General features: G+C 50.0%; 1 protein-coding gene across 1 annotated transcript in view; it reads right to left on the minus strand.

Annotated features, from left to right (window-relative positions):
• Positions 1-7,590: 7,590 nt before the first annotated feature.
• Positions 7,591-24,832, minus strand: part of psmc4 (proteasome 26S subunit, ATPase 4) — a 30,768-nt gene continuing 13,526 nt past the window's right edge. Inside the window, exons 4-11 of the mRNA XM_073055268.1 lie at positions 18,982-19,128; positions 15,954-16,063; positions 15,401-15,494; positions 13,054-13,221; positions 12,634-12,710; positions 10,298-10,466; positions 8,794-8,849; positions 7,591-7,840 (exon numbers count right to left, since the gene is read on the minus strand). Of these exons, the coding sequence (XP_072911369.1) occupies positions 7,727-7,840; positions 8,794-8,849; positions 10,298-10,466; positions 12,634-12,710; positions 13,054-13,221; positions 15,401-15,494; positions 15,954-16,063; positions 18,982-19,128 (935 nt within the window). The 3' untranslated portion in view covers positions 7,591-7,726. The remainder of the gene's footprint in view (positions 7,841-8,793; positions 8,850-10,297; positions 10,467-12,633; positions 12,711-13,053; positions 13,222-15,400; positions 15,495-15,953; positions 16,064-18,981; positions 19,129-24,832) is intronic.

Raw genomic sequence — 24,832 nt, forward strand, 5'->3', positions numbered from 1 at the left:
TGTAAAGGGAAATCTTGCCTGACAAATCTGTTAGAATTCTTCGAGCAAGTAACAAGCAAAGTGGATAAAGGTGAGGCAGTGGATGACACTTATTTGGATTTTCAGAAGGCATTTGGTAAGGTGCCTCACATTAGGCTGCTTAACAAGATAAAATCCTATGGTGTTACAGGAAATATACTGGCATGGATAGAGGAATGGCTGACAGCCAAGAGGCAGCGAGTGGGAATGAAAGGATCTGGTTGGCTGCCAGTGACTATCGGTGTTCCTCAGGGATCAGTATTGGGACGGCTACTTTTCACATTGTTTGTCCGTGATTTGAATAATGGAATTGATGGCCTTATGGCAAAGTTTGCAGATGATACAAAGATAGGTGGGGCGTAGGTAGTGCTGAGGAAGCAATGCGATTGCAGCAGGACTTGGACAAATTTGAAGAATGGGCAAAAAGGTAGCAGATGGATTACAGTGTTGGGAAATGTACGATAATGCATTTTGGTAAAAGGAACAAAAGTGTGGACTATTATCTAAATGGGGAGAAAATTCAAACAACAGAGGTGCGAAGGGACTTAGGAGACCTCACGCAAGACTCCCAGAAGGTTAATTCACAGGTTGAGCCCATGGTAAAAAAAAGCAAATGCAGTGTTGGCATATACTTCAAGGTGAATAGAATATACAAACAAGGAAATAACACTGAATCTTTCTAGTCAGGACACACTTGGATAATGTTAACAGCTTTGGGCTCCTTATCTCAGAAATATATTGTCATTGGAGAGAGTCCAAAGGAGATTCATGAGAATTATTCCAGGAATGAAGAGGCTGCCTTGGGCCTGTGTGCACCGGAATTTAGAAGAATGCAGGGGGATCTACTGAATGTTGAAAGGACTCGATAAGATGAATGTGGAGAGGTTGTTTCCTCTGGTGGGGGTATCCAGAAGTAAAGGGCACAGCCTCAAAATTGAGGGATAGCCTCAAAATAGAGCAGAAGTAAGGAGTGATTTTTTTATCCTAAGAGTGGTGAATCTGTGGAATGCTCTGCCACAAACTGCAGCAGAGGCCAAGTCCGTGGGTATATTCAAAGCAGGCTGATAGATTCCTGATTGGTTGGGGCAACAAGGGATATGGTGAGAGGGCAGATGTATGGGGTCGAATGGGATCCTGGATCAGCCATGATGAAATGGCAGAGCAGACTCGATGGGCTGAATGCCCTAATTCTACTCCATGTCTTAAGTCTTACTAAGGAAGGCATTTCGTTGGTCCACAAATAAACAGGCGATTCAAAGAATCTAGTGGAGCTGGAGGAAAGCAGATGGAGGGTATTCAAGGACGTTGCTGAAAAATTTTGTGACAACTACAGGGCGCCAATTTACGTGTAAGCTGGTTGATAACATGCATCAAGTACACAAAACCATGAAATGCAGCATGTAACTAAAGATTCAATTTCTGCATTTGCTGCATTTGTCTACAAGAAGGGTCAGAGCTGTCTCTATTTCCTGAGGAGACTGAGGTCCTTTAACATCTGCCAGATGATGCTGAGGATGTTCTACGAGGCTGTGGTGGCCAGTGCTATCATGTTTGCTGTTGTGAGCTGGGGCAGCAGGCTGAGGGTAGCAGACACCAACAGAATCAACAAACTCATTCGTAAGGCCAGTGATGTTGTGGGGGTGGAACTGGACTCTCTGACGGTGGTGTCTGAAAAGAGGATGCTGTCCAAGTTGCATGCCATCTTGGACAATGTCTCCCATCCACTCCATAATGTACTGGTTAGGCACAGGAGTACGTTCAGCCAGAGACTCATTCCACCGAGATGTAACACTGAGCGTCATAGGAAGTCATTCCTACATGTGGCCATCAAACTTTACAACTCCTCCCTCGGAGTGTCAGACACCCTGAGCCAATAGGCTGATCCTGGACTTACTTCCACTGGGCATGATTAACTTATTATTATTTAATTATTTACGGTTGCATATTACTATACTTCTTCACTATTCTTGGTTGGTGCGGCTGTAACGAAACCCAATTTCCCTCGGGATCAATAAAGTATGTCTGTCTGTCTGTCAGACTTCTTTCCTGCAAATCTTGGCACTGTCAGTGATGAGCATGATCTTGAGGTCATGGAGAAATGGTATCAGGGCAATTGGAATTCATCAATACTGGCTGATTATTGTTGTACACTTAAGTGGGTTTTGCATTCTCACAGGACTGCCTAGTTCGGCTGTGCACAGATCTCGCTCTGTGTGCACTCGTTCTGAGAAGATATCCATCCACATCCTTGACTGGCGAGCGATACTTACCTCTGGTTGCCCAACCCGCATCCCGTTTCTGGAATCTCTCTGCCCACCTTTCAACTCATCTCCGAATCTTAGACATTTCCATGCAGACTAAAAGCAACACAGCACCAATACCGGCCCTTTGGCCCAAGCATCCACGCAAACACGAGGAAACCTGCAGATGCTGCAAATCCAAGCAACACACACAAAATGCTGGTGGAACGCAGCAGGCCAGGCAGCATCTATAGGGAGAAGCACTGTCGACGTTTCGGCCCGAGACCCTTCGTCAGGACTAACTGAAAGGAAAGACAGTAAGAGATTTTAAAGTAGGAGGGGGAGGGGAAAATGCAAAATGATAGGAGAAGACCGGAGGGGGTGGGGTGAAGCTGAGAGCTGGAAAGGTGATTGGCCAAAGGGATACAGAGCTGGAGAAGGGAAAGGATCATGGGACAGGAGGCCTAGGGAGAAAGAAAGGGGGAGGGGAGCTCCAGAGGGAGATAGAGAACAGGCAGAGTGATGGGCAGAAAGAGAGAGCAAAAAAGGAGGGGAGAACTAAACATATCAGGGATGGGGTAAGAAGGGGAGGAGGGGCATTAACGTAAGTTAGAGAAGTCAATGTTCATGCCATCAGGTTGGAGGCTACCCAGCCGGTATATAAGGAGTTGTTCCTCCAACTTCAACAAGGAGTTTGGATTCATCTTGACAGTAGAGGAGGCCATGGATAGACATATCAGAATGGGAATGGGACGTGGAATTAAAATGTGTGGCCACTGGGAGATCCTGCTTTTTCTGGTGGACCGAGCGTAGGTGTTCAGCGAAACGGTCTCCCAGTCTGCGTCGGGTTTCACCAATATATAAAAGGCCACACCGGGAGCACCGGACACATTATACCACACCAGCCGACTCACAGGTGAAGTGTCGCCTCACCTGGAAGGACTGTCTGGGGCCCTGAATGGTGGTGAGGGAGGAAGTGTAAGGGCAGGTGTAGCACTTGTTCCGCTTACAAGGATAAATGCCAGGAGGGAGATCGGTGGGAAGGGATGGGGAGGGGGAATGAGTGGAGAAGGGAGTCACGTAGGGAGAGATCCTGCGGAAAGCAGAAATGGGGGGGAGGGAAAGATGTGCTTGGTAGTGGGATCCCATTGGAGGTGGTGGAAGTAACGGAGAATTATACGTTGGACCCGGAGGCTGGTGGGGTGGTAGGTGAGGACAAGGGGAACCCTATCCCAAATGGAGTGGTGGGCGGATCTGTGGGAAATGGGAGAGATCTGTTTGAGAGCAGAGTTCATGATTGAAGAAGGGAAGCCCCTTTGTTTAAAAAAGGAAGACATCTCCTTTGTCCTGGAATGAAAAGCCTCATCCTGAGAGCAGATGCAGTGGAGGCGGAGGAATTGTGAGAAGGGGATAGCATTTTTGCAAGAGACAGGGTGGGAAGAGGAATAGTCCAGGTAGCTGTGAGAGTCTGTAGGCTTATAGTAGATATCAGTAGATAAGCCGTCTCCTGAGATGGAGACAGAAAGATCAAGAAAGGGGAGGGAGGTGTCGGAAATAGACCAGGTAAATTTGAGGGCAGGGTGAAAGTTGGAGGCAAAGTTAAAGAAGTCAACGAGCTCAGCATGCGTGCAGGAGGCAGCGCCAATGCAGTCGTCGATGTAGCGAAGGAAAAGAGGGGGACGGATACCCGTATAGACTTGGAACATGGACTGTTCCACAAAGCCAACAAAAAGGCAGGCATAACTCGTACCCATGCGGGTGCCCATGGCTACACCCTTTGTTTGGAGGAAGTGGGAGGAGCCAAAGGAGAAATTATTGAGAGTAAGAACTAATTCTGCTAGACGGAGAAGGGTGGTGATAGAGGGGAATTGGTTAGGTCTGGAATCCAAAAAGAAGCAGAGAGATTTGAGACCTTCCTAGTGGGGGATGGAGATATAAAGGGACTGGACGTCCATGGTGAAAATAAGGCGGTGGGGGCCAGGGAACTTAAAATCATTGAAAAAATTCAAAGCGTGAGAAGTTTCACGAACATAGGTGGGAAGGGATTGAACAAGGGAGGATAAGACAGTGTCAAGGTATGCAGAAATGAGTTTGGTGGGGCAGGAACAAGCTGAGACAATGGGTCTACCTGGACAGGTAGGTTTGTGGATCTTGGGTAGGAGGTAGAAACGGGAAGTGCGGGGTGTGGGAACTATGAGGTTGGTGGCAGAGGATGGGAGATCCTCAGAGCTGATAAGGTTAATATATTTAAAAACACCAACCTCCCAGGTCTGGGGATCTCCCATCCACTGCCACCAACCTCATAGTTCCCACACCCCGCACTTCCCGTTTCTACCTCCTACCCAAGATCCACAAACCTACCTGTCCAGGTAGACCCATTGTCTCAGCTTGTTCCTGCCCCACTGAACTCATTTCTGCATACCTTGACATTGTCTTATCCCCCCCCCCCGTTCAATTTCTTCCCACCTATGTTCCTGACACTTCTCACGCTTTGAATTTTTTCAATGATTTTAAGTTCCCTGGCCCCCACCACCTTATTTTCACCATGGACGTCCAGTCCTTATATACCTCCATCCCCCACCAGGAAGGTCTCAAAACTCTCCACTTCTTTTTGGATTCCAGACCTAACCAATTCCCCTCTATCACCACTCTCCTCCGTTATGCAGAATTTGTTCTTACTCTCAATAATTTCTCCTTTGGCTCCTCCCACTTCCTCCAAACCGAGGGTGTAGCCATGGGCACCCGTATGGGTCCCAGTTATGCCTGCCTTTTTGTTGGCTTTGTGGAATAGTCCATGTTCCAAGTCTATACAGGTATCCGTCCCCCCCTTTTCCTTCGCTACATCGACGACTGCATTGGCGCTGCCTCCTGCACGCATGCTGAGCTCATTGACTTCATTAACTTTGCCTCCAACTTTCACCCTGCCCTCAAATTTATTTGGTCCATTTCCAACACCTCCTTCCCCTTTCTTGATCTTTCTGTCTCCATTTCAGGAGACGGCTTATCTACTGATATCTACTATAAGCCTACAGACTCTCACAGCTACCTGGACTATTCCTCTTCCCACCCTGTCTCTTGCAAAAATGCTATCCTCTTCTCACAATTCCTCTGTCTCCACCGCATCTGCTCTCAAGATGAGCCTTTTCATTCCAGGACAAAGGAGATGTCTTCCTTTTTTAAACAAAGGGGCTTCCCTTCTTCAATCATCAACTCTGCTCTCAAACAGATCTCTCCCATTTCCCGCACATCCGCCCACCACCCCACTCGGGATAGGGTTCCCCTTGTCCTCACCTACCACCCCACCAGCCTCCGGGTCCAACGTATAATTCTCCGTAACTTCCACCACCTCCAACGGGATCCCACTACCAAGCACATCTTTCTCCCCCCCCCCCTTTCTGCTTTCCACAGGGATCACTCCCTACGTGACTCCCTTGTCCATTCGTTCCCCCCCCCCCCCACCCCATCCCTTCCCACCGATCACCCTCCTGGCATTTGCCCTTGTAAGAGGAACAAGTGCTACACCGGCCCCTACACTTCCTCCTTCACCACCATTCAGGGCCCCAGACAGTCCTTCCAGGTGAGGCGACCGGTGTGGTATACTGTGTCCGGTGCTCCCAGTGTGGCCTTTTATATATTGGTGAGACCCGACTCAGACTGGGAGATCATTTCGCTTAACACCTACGCTCTGTCCGCCAGAGAAAGCAGGATCTCCCAGCGGCCACACATTTTAATTCCACGTCCCATTCCCATTCTGATATGTCTATCCATGGCCTCCTCTACTGTCAAGATGAATCCCAACTCAGGTTGGAGGAACAACACCTTATATACTGGCTGGGTAGCCTCCAACCTGATGGCATGAACATTGACTTCTCTAACTTCCGTTAATGCCCCTCCTCCCCTTCTTACCCTATCCCTGATATATTTAGTTCCCCCCTTTTTTCTCTCTTTCTGCCCATCACTCTGCCTGTTCTCCATCTCCCTCTGGTGCTTCCCCCCTCCCCCTTTCTTTCTCCCGAGGCCTCCCACCCCATGATCCTTTCCCTTCTCCAGCTCTGTATCCCTTTTGCCAATCACCTTTCCGGCTCTCAGCTTCACCCCACCCCCTCCAGTCTTCTCCTATCATTTCACATTTCCCCCTCCCCCTCCTACTTTCAAATCTCTTATTATCTTTCCTTTCAGTTAGTCCTGACGAAGGGTCTCGGCCCGAAACATGACAGCGCTTCTCCCTATAGATGCTGCCTGGCCTGCTGTGTTCCAGCAGCACTTTGTGTGTGTTGCTTGCGGATAATGCTGCCCACTATCCCAGTTCATTGTCTGGTATGGTGGTAGAGGCAAATACATGAGGCTTTTAAGAGACATCTGGATAGACACACAAAAGTAAGGAAAATGGAGGGACACATAGGAGGGACTAGCATTTAGATGATTTAAATTTGCTTTTTCAGCTTGTTCAGCACAATATTGTGGGCTGAATGGCCTGTCCTATGCTGTACTAATCTGTTACTGGCTGTCACACAGAAAGGTGACCCCTGTGTGAACCTCTGTGCAGTCCCCATCTCCACAACACACTCTGCCCCTCAGATGCTACACTATTCCCTGCCTTGTTACACTCATCCACACCCAACGGCTGAGGACAGAGCGCATAGCTGCGGGAGGGGGACGCAAGCAGGGGGCAGGAGAAACAAGAGTCTCCAATGGATGTCCTCCCACAGTGAAACTGCTCTCGTCTTCATCCAGCAGCCTGGGATTTTCCTGTGACGGCTGCCTTCCACACACTCCCACCCCCTCCACCAATGCCACACTCCTTCCTTTCCTCCATCCCGTCTCCTGCTGTGTAAGCTCTGGCTTGAAGGGATGCAACACAGGAAGGGGGACAGGAGGGGCTGGCACAGAGGGGGGCAGCACCACCTCCTGTGTGCTCCGTCTAGGAGCATGAGTGGCCTGTCGATGTGGCAGTCTGATAGGCCGCTCTGCCTCGTGCCCGAGAGGGAGTCTGTATGTGACCCGTCACTGTTGCGTGGGAGTAATTGGTTGATGGTTGAATTGTGTGCATGTCGGGGGGGGGGGGGGGGGGGGGGGGGGAGATAGAAATGAAACAGCATCAGCATAGATCAGTGGGCACTACTAGAAGGGCTTGTGACATCACCCTCCCCAGACTCAGACAGGTGAGCCCCTGGGTGCTGGCTCTCTGTCCCACCCTCCTTCTGCATCACCAACTCTCCATAACCCACTGATCCCACACGCCTCTGAATTATTTTGGAGAGTGGAATGTGGAAGGGAAGCGGAGCATGCAGGAGGTCTCCCCAGTGGCAGCAGATACAACACAAGGCGGAGCTCTCTCACAAACACACATCAAGTAGACTTTATTCAGACTCAATCCAACCAAACAATAAAACATTCCATGTAAGGGTGTCCCAGGGATGTCCAGGGAGAAGGTAGGTATGGGGGCAGGGTCTCTCCTCCGCCCCTCTTCACTTGTAGAACTCGTGTTCCTGCTCGTCTTTCTTAATAACGGTCTTGTACGCCTTCTCGAAGTCCTTGGCCAGAACAATGTATCGGTTCTCTCGCACGGCCAACATCCCTGCCTGAGGTAGGAGAGAGGGGAGCGAAGAGTGCATCACACTGAGGGAGGCTCTCAACCACCTCCATGAAGGTGCCCGTGCCCACCCTCTCCACACCACCCACCCCTCTTCCCCCTCCCTTTCTGGTGGGTGCAGGGCAAACAAGAGGTAGGGGAAGGGCAGACAGTTTCAAAGGGGCAAGGGGTCTCCTCCTCCCATCTCCCTTACATTACCGAAATCCTCTCCAATCTAAACCCCTCCTTCAATATTCATCCTCGGCTCTGAATTCCTCCAGTCTGTCTACCCTTTTTCTGTTTCCCAACACCCAGGAGGAGACGAACCATGCGGTCTCCTCCCCGTAACAGCATCAGAGCTCTTCATTCCCCACCCGACCGGCAGGGTCGACAGCCGTGCCAGAGCAGCCGGGGCCCAGATTTTCCATCCCAGGAGAAGGATACAGAATTAGGGAATTTCGGCATCCTTTTCAGTTTGGCTGTCAGCGACTAACTGTGCTCCCCAGGGTCCACTATTTTTCTCTTTGATCTGAATGAAGGAATTGATGACTCTATGGCCAAATTTGCATATAAAAGGTGGAGAAAAGGTCGTGTTGAGGAAGCAGGGAGTCTGCAGAAGGACTTGGACAGATTAGCATAGGCAAAGACGTGGCAGATGGAATACTGTGCAAGCAAGAATACGGTCATGCACTTTGGTAAAAGGAATAAATGCATAAACAATTTTCTAAACAGGAAGCAAATTGTGAAATTAAGGGTGCAGAGACTTGGGAGTCTGTTTGCAGGATTCTTACAAGTTGAGTCAACGGCAGGAAGGCAAACAGGAGGGGGACTAGAATATAAAGCAAGGATTTAAGCTGAAGATGTATAAGGCATTAGTCAGACCGCACTTGGAGTATTGAGAGCAGTTTTGCGCCCTGCACCCCCTCAGCAGAAGCGGAGTTTAACGGAGCTAACCACGCTTACCTCTTGGCAGATGGAGTTAATGTCGGCACCAGAGATCTTGTCCGGGCGCGCGATGTCTGTGGAGTCCTGTCAAGGCTGGAACACTGTGAAGCTGGAGGCAGAGAACAGCTTGTGGACCATATGGGGGAGGGGTGGAACACGCTGCCACCGTGGTTTATGACAGGGAGGTGGTCATGCCCCCTGACAAACCCAACTATCTATCACTCAGGAAACAGAACAGGGAAGTAATTGCAACAGGAGAAAGGGGGAAGAGGTTTCTTCTGCTCTCCCTGGTCTGGGAATTCCCCATCTGATTCATTCCTGATACCTTCCCTAACCCCACCCCTCGTTGAACACAGAACGGTCCCAAATGGGAATGTGTCACCCTGTGAGGGTGATGAGTTTGGAGTTGGAAGGTCACATCACAGCTTGGGATCAGGGAAGTGTTGTGGAACCATGAGACCCAGGGTTACCTAAACACACAGTCCCCGCAAAGTGGAGTCACAGGTACACAGGGTGGTAAAGAAGGCATTTGTCACACCGGCCTTCATCAGTCAGGGCACTGAATACAGGAGTTGGGACATCATGTTACCGAACTTGGGAGTATTGTAGGAAGGGTGTCATTAAGCTGGAAAGGGTGCACGAAAGATTCAAGAGGGTGTTACCAGGACTGGGGCAAAGATGAGGTCACAGATTCTCTCCCAGGTTAGGAGACTCTAAAACCAGAGGACACTGTTTAAAGTGAGAGGTGTAGGATTAAAAGGGGCAAGTTTTTCCACGCAGAGGGTGGTACAAATATGGAGTGAGCTGCCAGAGGAAGGAGGCACAAGAGACTGTAGATGCTGGAATCTGGAGCAGTACACAGAAGGCACTGGGGAGCTCAGCAAGTCAGGCAGCATCTGTGGAGAGAAGTAGACGGGCGAGGTTTCAGGCCTCTGAATGAAAGCCTGTTCATTTCCCTTCAGAGACGTGGCAGCATAGCGGCCTAGCAGTTAGCATAACGCTTTACGGAGGCAGCTGTAAGATCAGATTTCAATTGCTGCCGCTGTCTGTAAGGAGGTTGAAGTGTGTGTGTGTGTGTGCGTGCGTGCGTGTATTTCCTCCATGTGCTCCGGTCTCCTCCCACATTCCAAAGATGTACCGGTTGGGGCTAGTAAGTTGTGGGCCCGCTGGAAGCATGGAGACTCTCGAGGGCACACGTTGATCACTGACGTAAATGACATTTCACTGTACATGTAACAGTACGTGTACAAAGCTCATCTTAATCTTCTTCTGTCTGACCCACTGAGTTCCTGCCGCCCTTTGTATCTGGTACTTCAAGATACTTGGACAGGAACATGGGCAGGAAAGGTTTGTAGGGATACGGGTCAAACAGTCATTGGGAATCCGGGGTGGTATGGACGGGTTGGGCCGAAAGGCTCATTTCCACGATGTGTAATTCTACAACCCGCTGGGATGGCGATGCCCGCCTTCGCCCCACCCCCCCCTACCCCCAGCACCTTCCCCGTTCTCCGTCGAAGGATACAGTCCTCCAAATCCACCTCCTCGGACAAGTTCATTTTGCTGGTGATGGTGGTGAAGATCAACCTCTTCTGCCTCCGGTCGGGCAAGGGGAACTCGATCTTACGGTCCAGGCGTCCCGGGCGGAGGAGGGCGGGGTCGAGAGTGTCTGCACGGTTTGTCGCCATGATGACCTGCGGGGTGAGAACCAGGGAGGTTGACTGATCGTCATTCGTACCAAAGTCCAGTGAAAAGTTTTCGTTCTGCATGCCATCCAATCAGATCTTGTCATCACATTGGTGTATCGAGGTAGTACAGGGCAAAGCAATAACAGAAACACAAGGTGTTCTACAAATGCTGGAAGTTTTAAGCAACACACACAACACACCAGGGGAACCCAAAGTCAGACTCTTCATTAGGACAGTCAGATGAAGAGTCTCGAACTGAAATGTTGTCTGTTTATTTCCTTCCAAACGATACCAAAATGCAGAATAAAGTGTTACAGTTCAGAGAGAGTGCAATGTAGATAGACAATAAGTGCAAGATCATACCAAAAGTAGATCACGAGAGTCGGGGGTACATCTGAATGTACCAGGGGACTGTTCAACAGTCTTATAGCAGTGGGGTAGAAGCTGTCTTTGAGCCTGGCGGTACATGCTTTCTGCCCGATGGGAGGATGCAATCGCAAAGAAGGCACGTCAGTATCTACTTTCTCAAATGGTCAAGTAGGTGTGGCTTGTCACCAATCACTAACAAACTTCTAGAGATGGCCTGTTGAAAGTGCCCTGACTGGTCTAGAAAAATAGAGGGCTATGGGTAACCCTAGGTAGTTCTAAGGTAAGGATATGTTCAGCACAGCTTTGTGGGCTGAAGGGCCTGTATGGTGCTGTAGGTTTTCTGTGTTTCTAATTCAAATGCGCAGAACCATAAAATGCTGCAGGGATTACTGGACTCAGCCCAATACATCACAGACACATCCCTCCCCACCATTCGTGGTATCTACAGGTGGTGCTGTCTCTAGAAGGCAACATCCATCACAGATCCCCACCATCCAGGCCAGGCCATCACCTCGCAGATCCCATCGGGCAGGAGGTACAGACGCCTGAAGTCCCACACCACTGGCTTCAGGAACAGCTACTTCCCTTCAACCACTCGGTTCCTGAACCAACCGGTACAACCCTAATCACTTCTTCAGTAAAGCAACACTATGACTACTTTGCACTACAACAGACTTTGTTTCATTCTAATTGTTCTTTCTTGTAAAAATAGTCTAATTTATGTTTAAGACTTGTTTCCATGCGAATGGTACGTATCTGATGCTCTCTGCCTGTGAAATTGCTGCAAGTAAGTTTTTTAATTTGACCTGTACATACCTAGACTTGCACGCCTGACAATTTTGACTTTTGTCATTCGTGCGCAGGTCAGATTTATGCCTGTAGTGGCTGTGGCTGTAGTGGAAAACAGATTGAAGGCCTTTCAGCCCACAATATTATGCCAACCCTTTAACCTACTCCATGATCAACCTAACCTGTCATCCATGTGCCTATCTGAGAGTCTCTTAAATGCCCCACGGATCTGCCTCTACCACAACCCCTGGCAGCACGTTCTACGTACCTATCACTAGTGAAAATTGTGTGCAATTTGTGTTTAGTATGTTTCCCCTGTGAATGTTGGGTCCCTGGGGCTCTGTGCCCACAAAGCTGCTGCAGGGAAGTTTTGCATTGCACCTGTGCAGACACAGACGTGTACGTGACAATAAACTTGACCTTTACTCTAATGCCTGTAAAGTTTTGCCTGTGACACATGTTTAAGTTTGTGACAAAAGGAGTGAATGCAGCCGTATCAGTCATGGGTGAGGCCACCCCAGTTAAATGAGGAAGAGTGCAGGTAAAATTTATGAAGATATTGCCACAGAACTGGAAGGCCTGAGTTACAGGGAGAGGTTGGCCAAGCTGTGTCTTTACTTCTTGGAACACAGAAAATGAGAGAAATGTGACAAATAAAGTTAACCTCCTTCTCCTTCTAATCCCCAGGCTAGGGGAGCCCAAAACAGTGGCAGACATCATCTGAGGGTGAGATGGGAAAGGCTTCCAAGGGACCTGAGGGGCAATTTCACACAGAATAAGCCTCCAGAGGAAGTGTCTGAGGCAGGTACAATAGTTTCATTCAAGAAGCAGTTGGTCAGGTACATGGATAAGGGCTGAACACAGGAGATTGGGATTATTTATGGGGGAGGGGGGGGACACGGTGACCACGGATGGGCTGGAAGGCTCAGTGTTAGAGGAGATCAGAGAGGTGCTAGTGGGAATGTAAAGGAAACCCCGTCACAGTTCCAGCTGTGAGCTCCCAGGAAGCACATACCTTCACATTGACATTCTGGTCGAAGCCGTCCATCTGGTTGAGAAGCTCCAGCAGGATCCTCTGCACCTCCCTGTCCGCTGGTAAACAGAAGGCGGGTTAGAAGGGCGGCCACCGACACACTTGCCCGCACGTGTGGGCGGAGGAGGGGTGAAATTATCAAGACTAACCCACACAACTTGGACATCTTATTCTGGGGACGTGGGAGAAAAGAACAGAGCTCACGGGGGAAGCCCAAGGTCGAAGGAAGAACACACACACTGAGCCAGAAGTCTGAACCTGGGTGGAAGTGGCTCTACTCTCAATGCCACTGGGCTACTCTGCATAGACAGCCTGTTAAAAGCACCAAGATGTGGGAAAGGGAAAAGGCAGGGATTTATCCAAAGCAGAGGGATGGAGATGACATGGGAGCGGTTAACTTACCTCCCGTCTGTGCATCGAAGCGTTTGGTGGCAATAGCATCGATCTCGTCAATGAAGATGATGGCAGGCGCGTTCTCTTTGGCCAGCCGGAACACGTCCCGGACCATCCTGGGACCTTCGCCCAGGTACTTCTGGACAAACTCGGAGCCCACCACGCGGATGAAGGCAGCTGACGGGGGAGAGGAAGGGAGAAGGCAGAGATTATGGGGTATGGCTAGGAACAGGCAGGGGGTCAGGACAGTACTCACAGACACGTCATGGAGTCTCTCAGCTTGGAAATACGTCCTTTGGCCCAATCAGTCCACACTGACCCAGATTCAAATCCCAACCGGTCCAGACTGTCCAATATTCCCATCCCAACCTGTCCACACCCACCCAGATTCCCATCCCAACCAGTCCACACTGTCCGAGATTCCCATCCCAGTCAGTCCACACTGTCCCAGATTCCAATCTCAATCAGTCCACACTGTCCGAGATTCCCATCCCAATCAGTCCACACTGTCCGAGATTCCCATCCCAATCAGTCCACACTGTCCGAGATTCCAATCCCAATCAGTCCACACTGTCCGAGATTCCAATCCCAATCAGTCCACACTGTCTGAGATTCCAATCCCAACAGTCCACACTGTCCGAGATTCCAATCCCAACAGTCCACACTGTCCGAGATTCCCATCCCAATGAGTCCACACTGTCCGAGATTCCAGTCCCAACCAGTCCACACTGTCCGAGATTCCAGTCCCAACCAGTCCACACTGTCCCAGATTCCCATCCCAACAGTCCACACTGTCCAAGACTCTAATCCCAACAGTCCACTGTCCCAGATTCCAATCATAACCACACTGTCCGAGATTCCCATCCCAACAATTCACACTGTCCGAGATTCCCATCCCAACAGTCCACTGTCCCAGATTCCAATCCCAACCACACTGTCTGAGATTCCCATCCCAACAGTCCACACTGTCCCAGATTCCCATCCCAACAGTCCACTGTCCCAGATTCCCATCCCAACAGTCCACACCGTCTGAGACTCTAATCCCAACAGTCCACTGTCCCAGATTCCAATCCCAACCACACTGTCCGAGATTCCCATCCCAACAGTTCACACTGTCCGAGATTCCCATCCCAACAGTCCACACTGTCCCAGATTCCCATCCCAACAGTCCACACTGTCCCAGATTCCCATCCCAACAGTCCACTGTCCCAGATTCCAATCCCAACCACACTGTCCCAGATTCCAATCCCAACCACACTGTCCCAGATTCCCATCCCATCAGTCCACACTGTCCCAGATTCCCATCCCAACAGTCCACTGTCCCAGATTCCCATCCCAACAGTCCACACCGTCTGAAATTCCAATCCCAACAGTCCACACCGTCCCAGATTCAAATCCCAACAGTCCACACCATCCCAGATTCCCACCCCAACAGTCCACACTGTCCCAGATTCCCACCCCAACAGTCCACACTGTCCCAGATTCCAATCCCAACCACACTGTCCGAGATTTCCATCCCAACAGTTCACACTGTCCGAGATTCCCGTCCCAACAGTCCACACTGTCTGAGATTCCAGTCCCAACCAGTCCACACTGACCCAGATTCCAATCCCAATCAGTCCACACTGACCCAGATTCCCATCCCAACCAATCCACACTTGGCCATATTCCTGTAAACCAGGAGTTCCCAACCTGGGATCCTCAGATCCCTCAGTTAATGGTAAAGGATCCATAGCATAAAAAAGTTTGGGAACCACTGCTCTAAGCCTATCCTTGTACCTGTCCAAATGCCTTTTAAATGTTGTTAATGTAGCTGCCTCAACTGCTTCCTCTGGCAGCTCGTTCCATATTCAGACCACCGTCTGTATGAAAAGCTTCCCGCAATTCCTCTTTCAGACTGTGATTATCCATTTTATCTGATTATTCCCCTGATTATTCAATAAAAAATCTCTAAGGAATTTCCTTGTGAATCTCTCCTGCATCCTCTCCAGCTTAAAGACATCCTTCCTGTAGCTGGGCACCCAGAATTGTACACAGTACACCAAGTGTGGTCTCACTGACGTCCTGTACAGCTGTAATATAAACGTCCCACCTCCTGTACTCAGTGCCCTGACTGATGAAGGCCAGTGTGTCAAACACTTTCACCACCACCCTGTCTACCTGTGTCAATACTTTCAGGGAATTATGCTTCGATTCAGCATGGTCTCTCTGCTCTGTAACACACCCCAGTGCCCTACAGTGAGGGGGAGGGGGAGGAGGGGAAGGGGTGTGGGGAAGTGTCTGATCTTCACTTAGGGGGTATTGTTTACGCTGCCTCTCCCGGTCCCAGTGCTCCAATAGCTGGTCTCTGCCTTACCTGTGGTGTGGTGGGCGACAGCCTTGGCCAACATGGTCTTCCCACAACCAGGAGGGCCGTACATCAGGACCCCCCGAGGAGGGTCAATCCCGATCTGTGGACACAGAGAACAGGTCAGAAGGTGGTACACAGGGGTGGGGGTTGGGGGGGCACTGTCCAGGGTCTGGACGAGAGGAGGAAGTGTGTCTGCAGACGGAGAGGAGGGAATTGCTTGTGGAGGGGACAGGGGCGGGGGAGGCACTTGCAGACAAGAGGGGGGCAGGGGTTTTTTGGCAGATGGGGTGGGGGGGACAGTCGGGGGGCGTGAAACAGGGGTGGGCAGATGGAAAGGGGTAAAGTGAGTGCCCGCAGATGGAATCGGGCCAGGGGAGCACAGGCCACTCCGGAGTGGAGTCTCTGGTTGGGAACTGGTATGTCGCACCAGTGGAGTCTGGTCAGAGACAGGACGTTCTTTACCGAAGAAGGGACAGTGGGCCAGGCATTTCAACCCACAGGCACGCCACTGGTCCGAGTATCTGTTCCAGTGCGGAGGTCTGATCTGGGCTGCACTCACCTGCTTGTAGAGCTCGAAATGAGTGAGGGGGAGCTCAACAGCTTCCCTCACCTCCTGCTTCTGGATGTCCATCCCTCCAATGTCCGAATAGAGGACATCTGGCTTCTGATCTGTGGGAGCAATGATAAGTCAGTCTGGGCACAGAACTCTGCCGGTGGCCCCATGTACAGAGCTTCATTTGAGGTCCCACACAGCTCCGGACTGCAACTCCGCCTGTTGCCCCACACAGCCCAGGGACAGAGCTCTGCTCCGGAGCCCACACAGCCCAGGGACAGAGCTCTGCTCTGGAGCCCACACAGCCCAGGGACAGAGCTCTGCATGTGACCCACATAGCCCTGTGAACAGAGCTCTGCCTGGAAGCCCACACAGCCCCAGGAACCTAGCTCTGCACGTGACCTATATAGTCCTAGGAACAGAGCTCTGCTTGGGAGCCACACAGTCCCAGAAAGAGCCCTGCCTGGGAGCTTCCATGGCCCCAGGAATGGAGTTCTGTGTCAATCTACACATCCCTGCATCAAGAGCGCCATCTGCTGATGCAGTCAGGAAGCACTATGCTCTAACCACACAATCTCACCCTGGCTCTGTGACTCAGCCCTAAATGGTATCCTGGGTCATTTCTCTGCGATCTCCCTCATTTCCCATATCTCCTCCCCACTTTTCAGAAGCTGCTGTGGGACCTGCTTGCGAATGCATCCCATTCTAGACAGCAGAAGGATAACAATAACTTGTCACAAGGAACCATTTTCTGCTCTTCCCTGTAGCTTCAAGTCCATCCCATCCAATCTCTGACCATGGGAAATGATGTCATCCTAATTTCAGAAAACCCCTTCCTGCTTCCAAAATACCTCAATTCAATCTCCCTTTAACTGCTCCTTTCCAAGAAAGATTATCCCATCTGGAAGGATGTGGAAGATTCAGAGAGGGTACAGACAAGATTTACCAGGATTAGAGAGCATGTATTATGAGGAAAGGTTGAGTGAGACAGAGCTTTTTTCTTTGAAGAGAAGGAGGATGAGAGATGACTTGAAAAAGATGTGTAAGAAGAGATGTAGATAGAGTGGATAGCTGAAGACCTTTCTCCCAGAGCACGAATGGCTAATACGAGAGGACATGCATTTAAGGTGATTGGAGGAAAGTTCAGAGGGGATATCAGAGGTAGGTTGTTTCACACAGTAAGTGACGGGTGCATGGAACGCTGTCGGGGGTGATGGTCGAGGCATTAAGGACATTAAGAGGTTCTTAGATATAGACACATGGATGATAGAGAAATGGAGAGCTATGCCTGATAATGGAGAGGACACAGAATGGACGGGCTGGGACTGTTTCCCTGGACCAAAGGAGACTGAGGGGTGATGACTGACAGGATTATAAAACCACAAGGGGTGTAGATAAGGTGGACGGTCACAGTCTATTTCCTCAGCACAGGGGAGTCTAAAACTAGAGGACACTGGTTTAAGGTCAGAGCAGAAAGATTCAAAGGGGCAGCTTTTCACTCATAGTATGGTGGGTACACGGAATGAACTGCCACAGGAAGTGACAGAGATGGCACAGTTACGGTGTTTGAATAAGAAGGGTTTGAGGGAAATTGGTCAAATGGGACTCGCGTACAGTAACACCTTGGTTGGCATGAACCAATTGGGTAGAAGGCCTGTCATGGGTGCTGTGTGACTCAATGGCTCTAGATTTCGGGTAAGGAGGAAGTGATTTAGAAGGGATCTGGCAGGAGATCTTCTTCGCCCTGGGAGGAGTGAGTATCTGATTACACAGCTGGAGAGAGCAGTGGAAGCAAGATCATCACCACAGTGGAAAAGCATCTACTCTCTCTCTCATGCACTCCCCACTCTCTTCCCCCACACATTTTCTCTCTGCCCTACAGGCAGTCCTCGGGTTATGTACGAGTTCTGTTCCTGAGTCTATCTTTAAGTCAGATTTGTACGTAAGTCGGACAAGTACATCCGGTGTTATTTAGTGTCAGTCAAACGTTTGTCTTAGTACATAGTATAATTTAACCTTTCTATGCATATAAAACACTTAAGAAACGTATGGATTCCAATAATTAAACCACTGCGTTGCTAAGTAATAATTGTAGCTTTCATCGGGGCAGGGCCTTTCAAATGCTCCATTATTCTCACTTTATCCTTTAAAATTGTTCCAATCGTTGACCAACTGTAGCCTAACACTTTTCCAATGACCGATGACGTTTCACCTCTTTCCAAACGCTTTATTATTTCCACTTTATTTTCAATCGCGATCGCTTCCCGTCAATGGAACAGAAACACTGCGGGCGGTGGGTCCCGAGTTCTGCCGGCTCCCAAGGACCACAGCACTGAGACAGGCTAAATGGGAGAAGTGGGGGCTGTGCTGGGTTTGGGTATTTGATCCTCCGCAATATTTTGCGTGGGAATTTAAACGGGACGTGGCAGTGTTTTTTTTTTACGAGGTCGAGTTGCAAGCTTGATATCAACCTGGCACAAATGGTACGGGAGTCACTGGATCCACATCAAACTGGCACGGGAGCGGTCTCTCACTGGATCGAACTCGCGAACCTCCGTTCTCCAGCCAGGCGCTGATCTCACTGCGCCACCAGCTGACCGGAACGAGGGGGGGGGGGGGCGGGTGGGATCAGGATGTTAAACACTCAACACAGTGTCAATGGCAACGACTTAAAATGGCGGAAGGCGTCGCGATCTGACTTAAAATGGCGGACGGCGTTCTTCTTCCTCGGTTCGTAAGTACGAGTTGTCCGTAAGTTGGACGTTCGTAACTCGGGGTCTGCCTGTACTCTCCCAATTCCCCCTCCTTCCCTCACCCACTCACTCTCTCTCTCTCTCTCTCTCTCACACCCCCTCCCTCCCAACCAGCACTTGAATCGATCGGGGAAACAGTGCTTCCACAGCAAACACTGGGACATGGGATTAGCCCGGACGAGTCAGCACAGGGCATCGGGCCAAAGGGAAGCATCCACGATCCAGCCATGGGAAGAGGAGTCCCAGTCCCCCGCAAAGCCATCCCCTTCTTTGCAACCCACCTGAGGTGAGCATCATGATGCTGCTGTCAGCTTCGGGAGGCAGAACGTCGACCAGGGCATTGCTGTGCTTGTGCAGGGCCACCGAGGCGTTGGGCTTCAGCAGCTCCCGGTCAATGGTGCTGAGGATCCGGACGTAGTAGTTGGAGCCTGCGAGAGGGACAGGAGGAGAGGTTACAGCAGGAAACTCTCACCACAACACACACCAGAATCAGAGGCAGATTTATCAATCAGAATCAGGTTCATTATCACTGACATAGGTTGTGAAATTTCTTGTTTTGAAGCAGCAGTACAGTGCAATACATAATAGTATATTATATGTATTGCACTGTATATGTTATATTTTATATTTAAATAGTATATTTTATATTTCTTATGCTAACTTAAAGTTAGACAAAATGAGAGCCAATAATGAGTGTTTGTAGACCGTGCAGAAATCTTATGGAGGGGAGGAAGCGGTTTCTAAAACACTGACTGTGCATCTTCAGGCTACCTTCTGCCTGATCCCGTAATGAGGAGATGGTGAGGGCCCTTAGGTGAGCTTCGTGAGGAACCACCTCATGAAAATGTCCCTCTACAGCCCCTCACACTCCTGTGCACTGGAGCCTCAGTAACTGGCTGAGTGCACATCCCTCTACAGCCCCTCACACTCCTGTGCACTGGAGCCTCAGTAACTGGCTGAGTGCACTTCCCTCTACAGCCCCTCACACTCCTGTTCACTGGAGTCTCAGTAACTGACAGTAACTGGCTGAGTGCACATCCCTCTACAGCCCCTCACACTCCTGTGCACTGGAGCCTCAGTAACTGACTGAGTGCACATCCCTCTTACAGCCCCTCACACTCCTGTGCACTGGAGCCTCAGTAACTGACAGTAACTGGCTGAGTGCACATCCCTCTACAGCCCCTCACACTCCTGTGCACTGGAGCCTCAGTAACTGGCTGAGTGCACATCCCTCTACAGCCCCTCACACTCCTGTGCACTGGAGCCTCAGTAACTGGCTGAGTGCACATCCCTCTACAGCCCCTCACACTCCTGTGCACTGGAGCCTCAGTAACTGGCTGAGTGCACATCCCTCTACAGCCCCTCACACTCCTGCGCACTGGAGCCTCAGTAACTGACAGTAACTGGCTGAGTGCACATCCCTCTACAGCCCCTCACACTCCTGTGCACTGGAGCCTCAGTAACTGGCTGAGTGCACATCCCTCTACAGCCCCTCACAATCCTGTGCACTGGAGCCTCAGTAACTGGCTGAGTGCACATCCCTCTACAGCCCCTCACACTCCTGTTCACTGGAGCCTCAGTAACTGACAGTAACTAGCTGAGTGCACATCCCTCTACAGCCCCTCACACTCCTGTGCACTGGAGCCTCAGTAACTGGCTGAGTGCACATCCCTCTACAGCCCCTCACACTCCTGTGCACTGGAGCCTCAGTAACTGACAGTAACTGGCTGAGTGCACATCCCTCTACAGCCCCTCACAATCCTGTGCACTGGAGCCTCAGTAACTGGCTGAGTGCACATCCCTCTACAGCCCCTCACAATCCTGTGCACTGGAGCCTCAGTAACTGGCTGAGTGCACATCCCTCTACAGCCCCTCACACTCCTGTTCACTGGAGCCTCAGTAACTGACAGTAACTAGCTGAGTGCACATCCCTCTACAGCCCCTCACACTCCTGTGCACTGGAGCCTCAGTAACTGACAATAACTGGCTGAGTGCACATCCCTCTACAGCCCCTCACACTCCTGTGCACTGGAGCCTCAGTAACTGACAGTAACTGGCTGAGTGCACATCCCTCTACAGCCCCTCACACTCCTGTGCACTGGAGCCTCAGTAACTGACAGTAACTGGCTGAGTGCACATCCCTCTACAGCCCCTCACAATCCTGTGCACTGGAGCCTCAGTAACTGGCTGAGTGCACATCCCTCTACAGCCCCTCACAATCCTGTGTACTGGAGCCTCAGTAACTGGCTGAGTGCACATCCCTCTACAGCCCCTCACACTCCTGTTCACTGGAGCCTCAGTAACTGACAGTAACTAGCTGAGTGCACATCCCTCTACAGCCCCTCACACTCCTGTGCACTGGAGCCTCAGTAGCTGACAGTAACTGGCTGAGTGCACATCCCTCTACAGCCCCTCACACTCCTGTGCACTGGAGCCTCAGTAACTGACAGTAACTGGCTGAGTGCACATCCCTCTACAGCCCCTCACACTCCTGTGCACTGGAGCCTCAGTAACTGACAGTAACTGGCTGAGTGCACATCCCTCTACAGCCCCTCACACTCCTGTGCACTGGAGCCTCAGTAACTGACAGTAACTGGCTGAGTGCACATCCCTCTACAGCCCCTCACACTCCTGTGCACTGGAGCCTCAGTGCTGCAACGATGCTCTCTCCACTGTAAGTCTACACAAATTTGCCAGGGTCTTTGGTGAGCACCGGATATCTTCAAACTCCTCACGACAGAGCCGCTGGGGTGCCTTCATGATTGCAACAACGTAGTGGACCCATGATATATTTTTCGAGATGCTGACATCCAGGAATTTGAAGCTGCTCACCCTTTCCACTGCTGAACCTCTAATGAAAACTAGTGTGTGCTCCCTCATCTTCCCCTTCCTGAAGTCCACAATAAGGTCTTTGGTACTACAGATGTTGAGTACAAGGTTATTATTGCAACACCACTCAACCAGCTGATCCACCTCAGTCCTGTATGCTCTTCATTGTCATCCAAGATTCTTCCAACAATATGACAGTCACTGGTGAATTTATAGATGGCACTTAAGCTGTGCCTTACCACACAGTCAGGAGTGTAGAAAGATCAGAGCAGTGGGCTAAGCATGCATTCCTGAGGTAAGTCGGTGTTAATTGGCCGTGAGATGTTATTTCCATTCCACACTGACTGATCTTGCAACGAGGAAGTCAATAATGCAGAGTCCCAGGTTTTGAAGCTTTTTAATACTGAAAGGGAGATGATGTTGAACGCCGAGCTAGAATCAATAAATAGCAGTATGGTGTAGGTGTTGCTGTTACCCTAGTGCTCCAGAACCAAGTGGAGAGATTTTGTCTGTAGACCTATTGCAGTGGTAGGCAAATTGTAAGGGTCCAGGTCTGTGCTTTGGCAGCAGTTAATTCCAGCCATGGCCAACCTCTCAATGTATTTCAGCACATACATAGCTTTGACTAGTGTTACATGTATCATATAATAATACTGTACCCCAGTGCAGGCTGTACATACCAAGGTACAATGACAATCTGCCCTGTGTATTGTTCATACACATCAATTCATTACAACAGTACATTGAGGGAAACCAGCATCGGTATGCAGAATAAAGTGTCGCATTTACAGAGAAAGTGCAGTGCAGGCAGACAATAAGGTACAAGGGACAAGATGAGACAGATTTCTGAGGTAGAATCAGTGGGAGATCATTCACAATGGCGTAGAAGCTGTCCTTGACACAAGATTCTGCAGATGCTGGAAACCTTGAGCAACACATAGAGTGCTGGAGGAACTCAACAAGTCAGGCAGCATCTGTGGAGGGGAATAAACAGTCAACAATTCATGCTGAGACCCTTCAACAGGACTGGAAGGGAAGGAGAGTGGCCTTGAGCCCGGTGGTACATGCTTTCAGACTTTTGTATCTTCTGCCCAAAGGGAGAGGGAGAAGCGAGACTGTCCGGCGTAAGGGCGGACTTTGATCAGGCAAGCTGCTTCACTGAGGCAGCAAGAAATGCAGCCGGAGTCTATGAAGGGGAGGCTAGCTTCCAAGATGAGCTGAGCTGTGTCCACAAATCTGCAGTTTCTTGTGGTCACATGTCAGATCTTTTGCCAGGAGTAGATTACATCTATTTCCTTCACTGTGTCCCTTTGTTCTGTGGCTTCTGACATCTCTCCCATGGCAGCACAGTAACTTCCCAAATCCTGAAAGGATATGTGACCTAGTTCAGGCAGTGACACATCCATCTCTGCAAACACTGGCATGAACGACAGGGTCCCTCTGTTCCCCAGCACCCTCAAAGCTCAAGTACCCTTGAAGGTGGCAGCAGAGGATTTTATTAAAGAAAACATTAGCTTTATTTGTCACATGTACATTGAAACATATAGTAAAATGTATCATATCAAATTAGTATGGATTGTACTGGGGGTAGCCAACAAGAGTTGCCATGCTTCTGGGGCAACGCAGTATGCCCACAGCTCAGTAATCCCAATCTGTACGTCACTGGAATCTGGGAGGAAACCGGAGCACCCAGAGGAAACCCACAAGATCACAAGGAGAGTGTTCAAACTCCTTACAGGCAGCAAACTCCAATCTGTGATCACTGGCACTGTAAAACATTGTGCTAGCCACAACACTACAGTGACGACCTTTATCTTTAGAACATAGAACAGTACAGGCCATTCAGCCCACAATGTTGTGCCGACCCTCAAACCCTGCCTCCCACATAACCGTTCACCTTAAATTCCTCCATATACCTGTCTCGTCGTCTCTCAAATTTTACTAGTGCATCTGCCTCCATCACTGACTCGGGCAGTGCATTCCACGCACCAACCACTCTCTGAGTAAAAAACCTTCCTCTAATATCCCCCTTGAACTTGCCACCCCTTACCTTAAAGCCATGTCCTCTTGTACTGAGCAGTGGTGCCCTGGGGAAGAGGCACTGGCTGTCCACTCTGTCTATTCCTCTTAATATCTTGTACACCTCTATCATGTCTCCTCTCATCCTCCTTCTCTCCAGAGAGTAAAGCCCTAGCTCCCTTAATCTCTGATCATAATCCATATTCTCTAAACCAGGCAGCATCCTGGTAAATCTCCTCTGTACCCTTCCAATGCTTCCACATCCTATCCTTCAAAAGTAGATTTTCAAAAATATACCAAAGAATAAACACATTGCAAAGCCAGTATCTTTACACACACAGTCTCTATCTCTCTAGCACACACACGACACACTTGCTCTCATACAGAAATACATAAACACACAAACACACTTTAAGTTCCTGGACATTAACATCTCGGGTGACCTAACTGAGGCCAGCACATAGATGCAATCACAGAAAGGCAATTCAGCATCTTTACTTTCTGAGCAGGTTCGGCTTGTTAACGAACACCCAAACTTCTGCGGATGTACTGTTGGAAGTACATGGTCTGGTACGCAGAAAGCTGCGGAGAGTAGTGGACTCAGCCCAGAACCTCGCGACACATCCCTCACCACCGTCGGTAGCATCCCCAGGAGGCGCTGCCTCTAGTCAGCGACATCCATCATCAAAACTTTCCACATCTGGACTGTGCCATCTTCTCACAGCTCCCACTGGGCAGGAGGAACAGGTCCCACGCCCTAATCACTACCTCAGTTCAGCAACACTTTGTACTACAATGGACTTCAGTTTTTTTCTAATCAAGTTTAATTGTCATTCAACCACACATGAATATCCATGAATACAGCCCAACGAAGCAGCATTATTCTGGGGTCAAGGAGCAAAACACAGTACCAACAGTCACACACAGCACAGGGCACATCTAATTACAACAGCAGTAAACAAACAGTCGCTATATATCTCTACCGTATATCCCTGAGTGACACGTTCCGCAAATTGGTGATACACGGGCATTGTCAGCAAGAACAAGCTTCTCGCTCGGCAGACAAACACATTGTCTACAATCCAGCTTGTCTTCCACCCAGCGAACACTAGAGGGCAGCACTGAATTAACCATATAACCATATAACAATCACAGCACGGAAACAGGCCATTCCGGCCCTCCTAGTCCGTGTCGAACTCTTAATCTCACCTAGTCCCACCTACCCGCACTCAGCCCATAACCCTCCACTCCTTTCCTGTCCATATACCTATCCAATTTTACCTT

The sequence above is a fragment of the Hemitrygon akajei genome, chromosome 1 (assembly GCF_048418815.1).
Source record: "Hemitrygon akajei chromosome 1, sHemAka1.3, whole genome shotgun sequence".
Lineage (NCBI taxonomy): Eukaryota > Metazoa > Chordata > Chondrichthyes > Myliobatiformes > Dasyatidae > Hemitrygon > Hemitrygon akajei.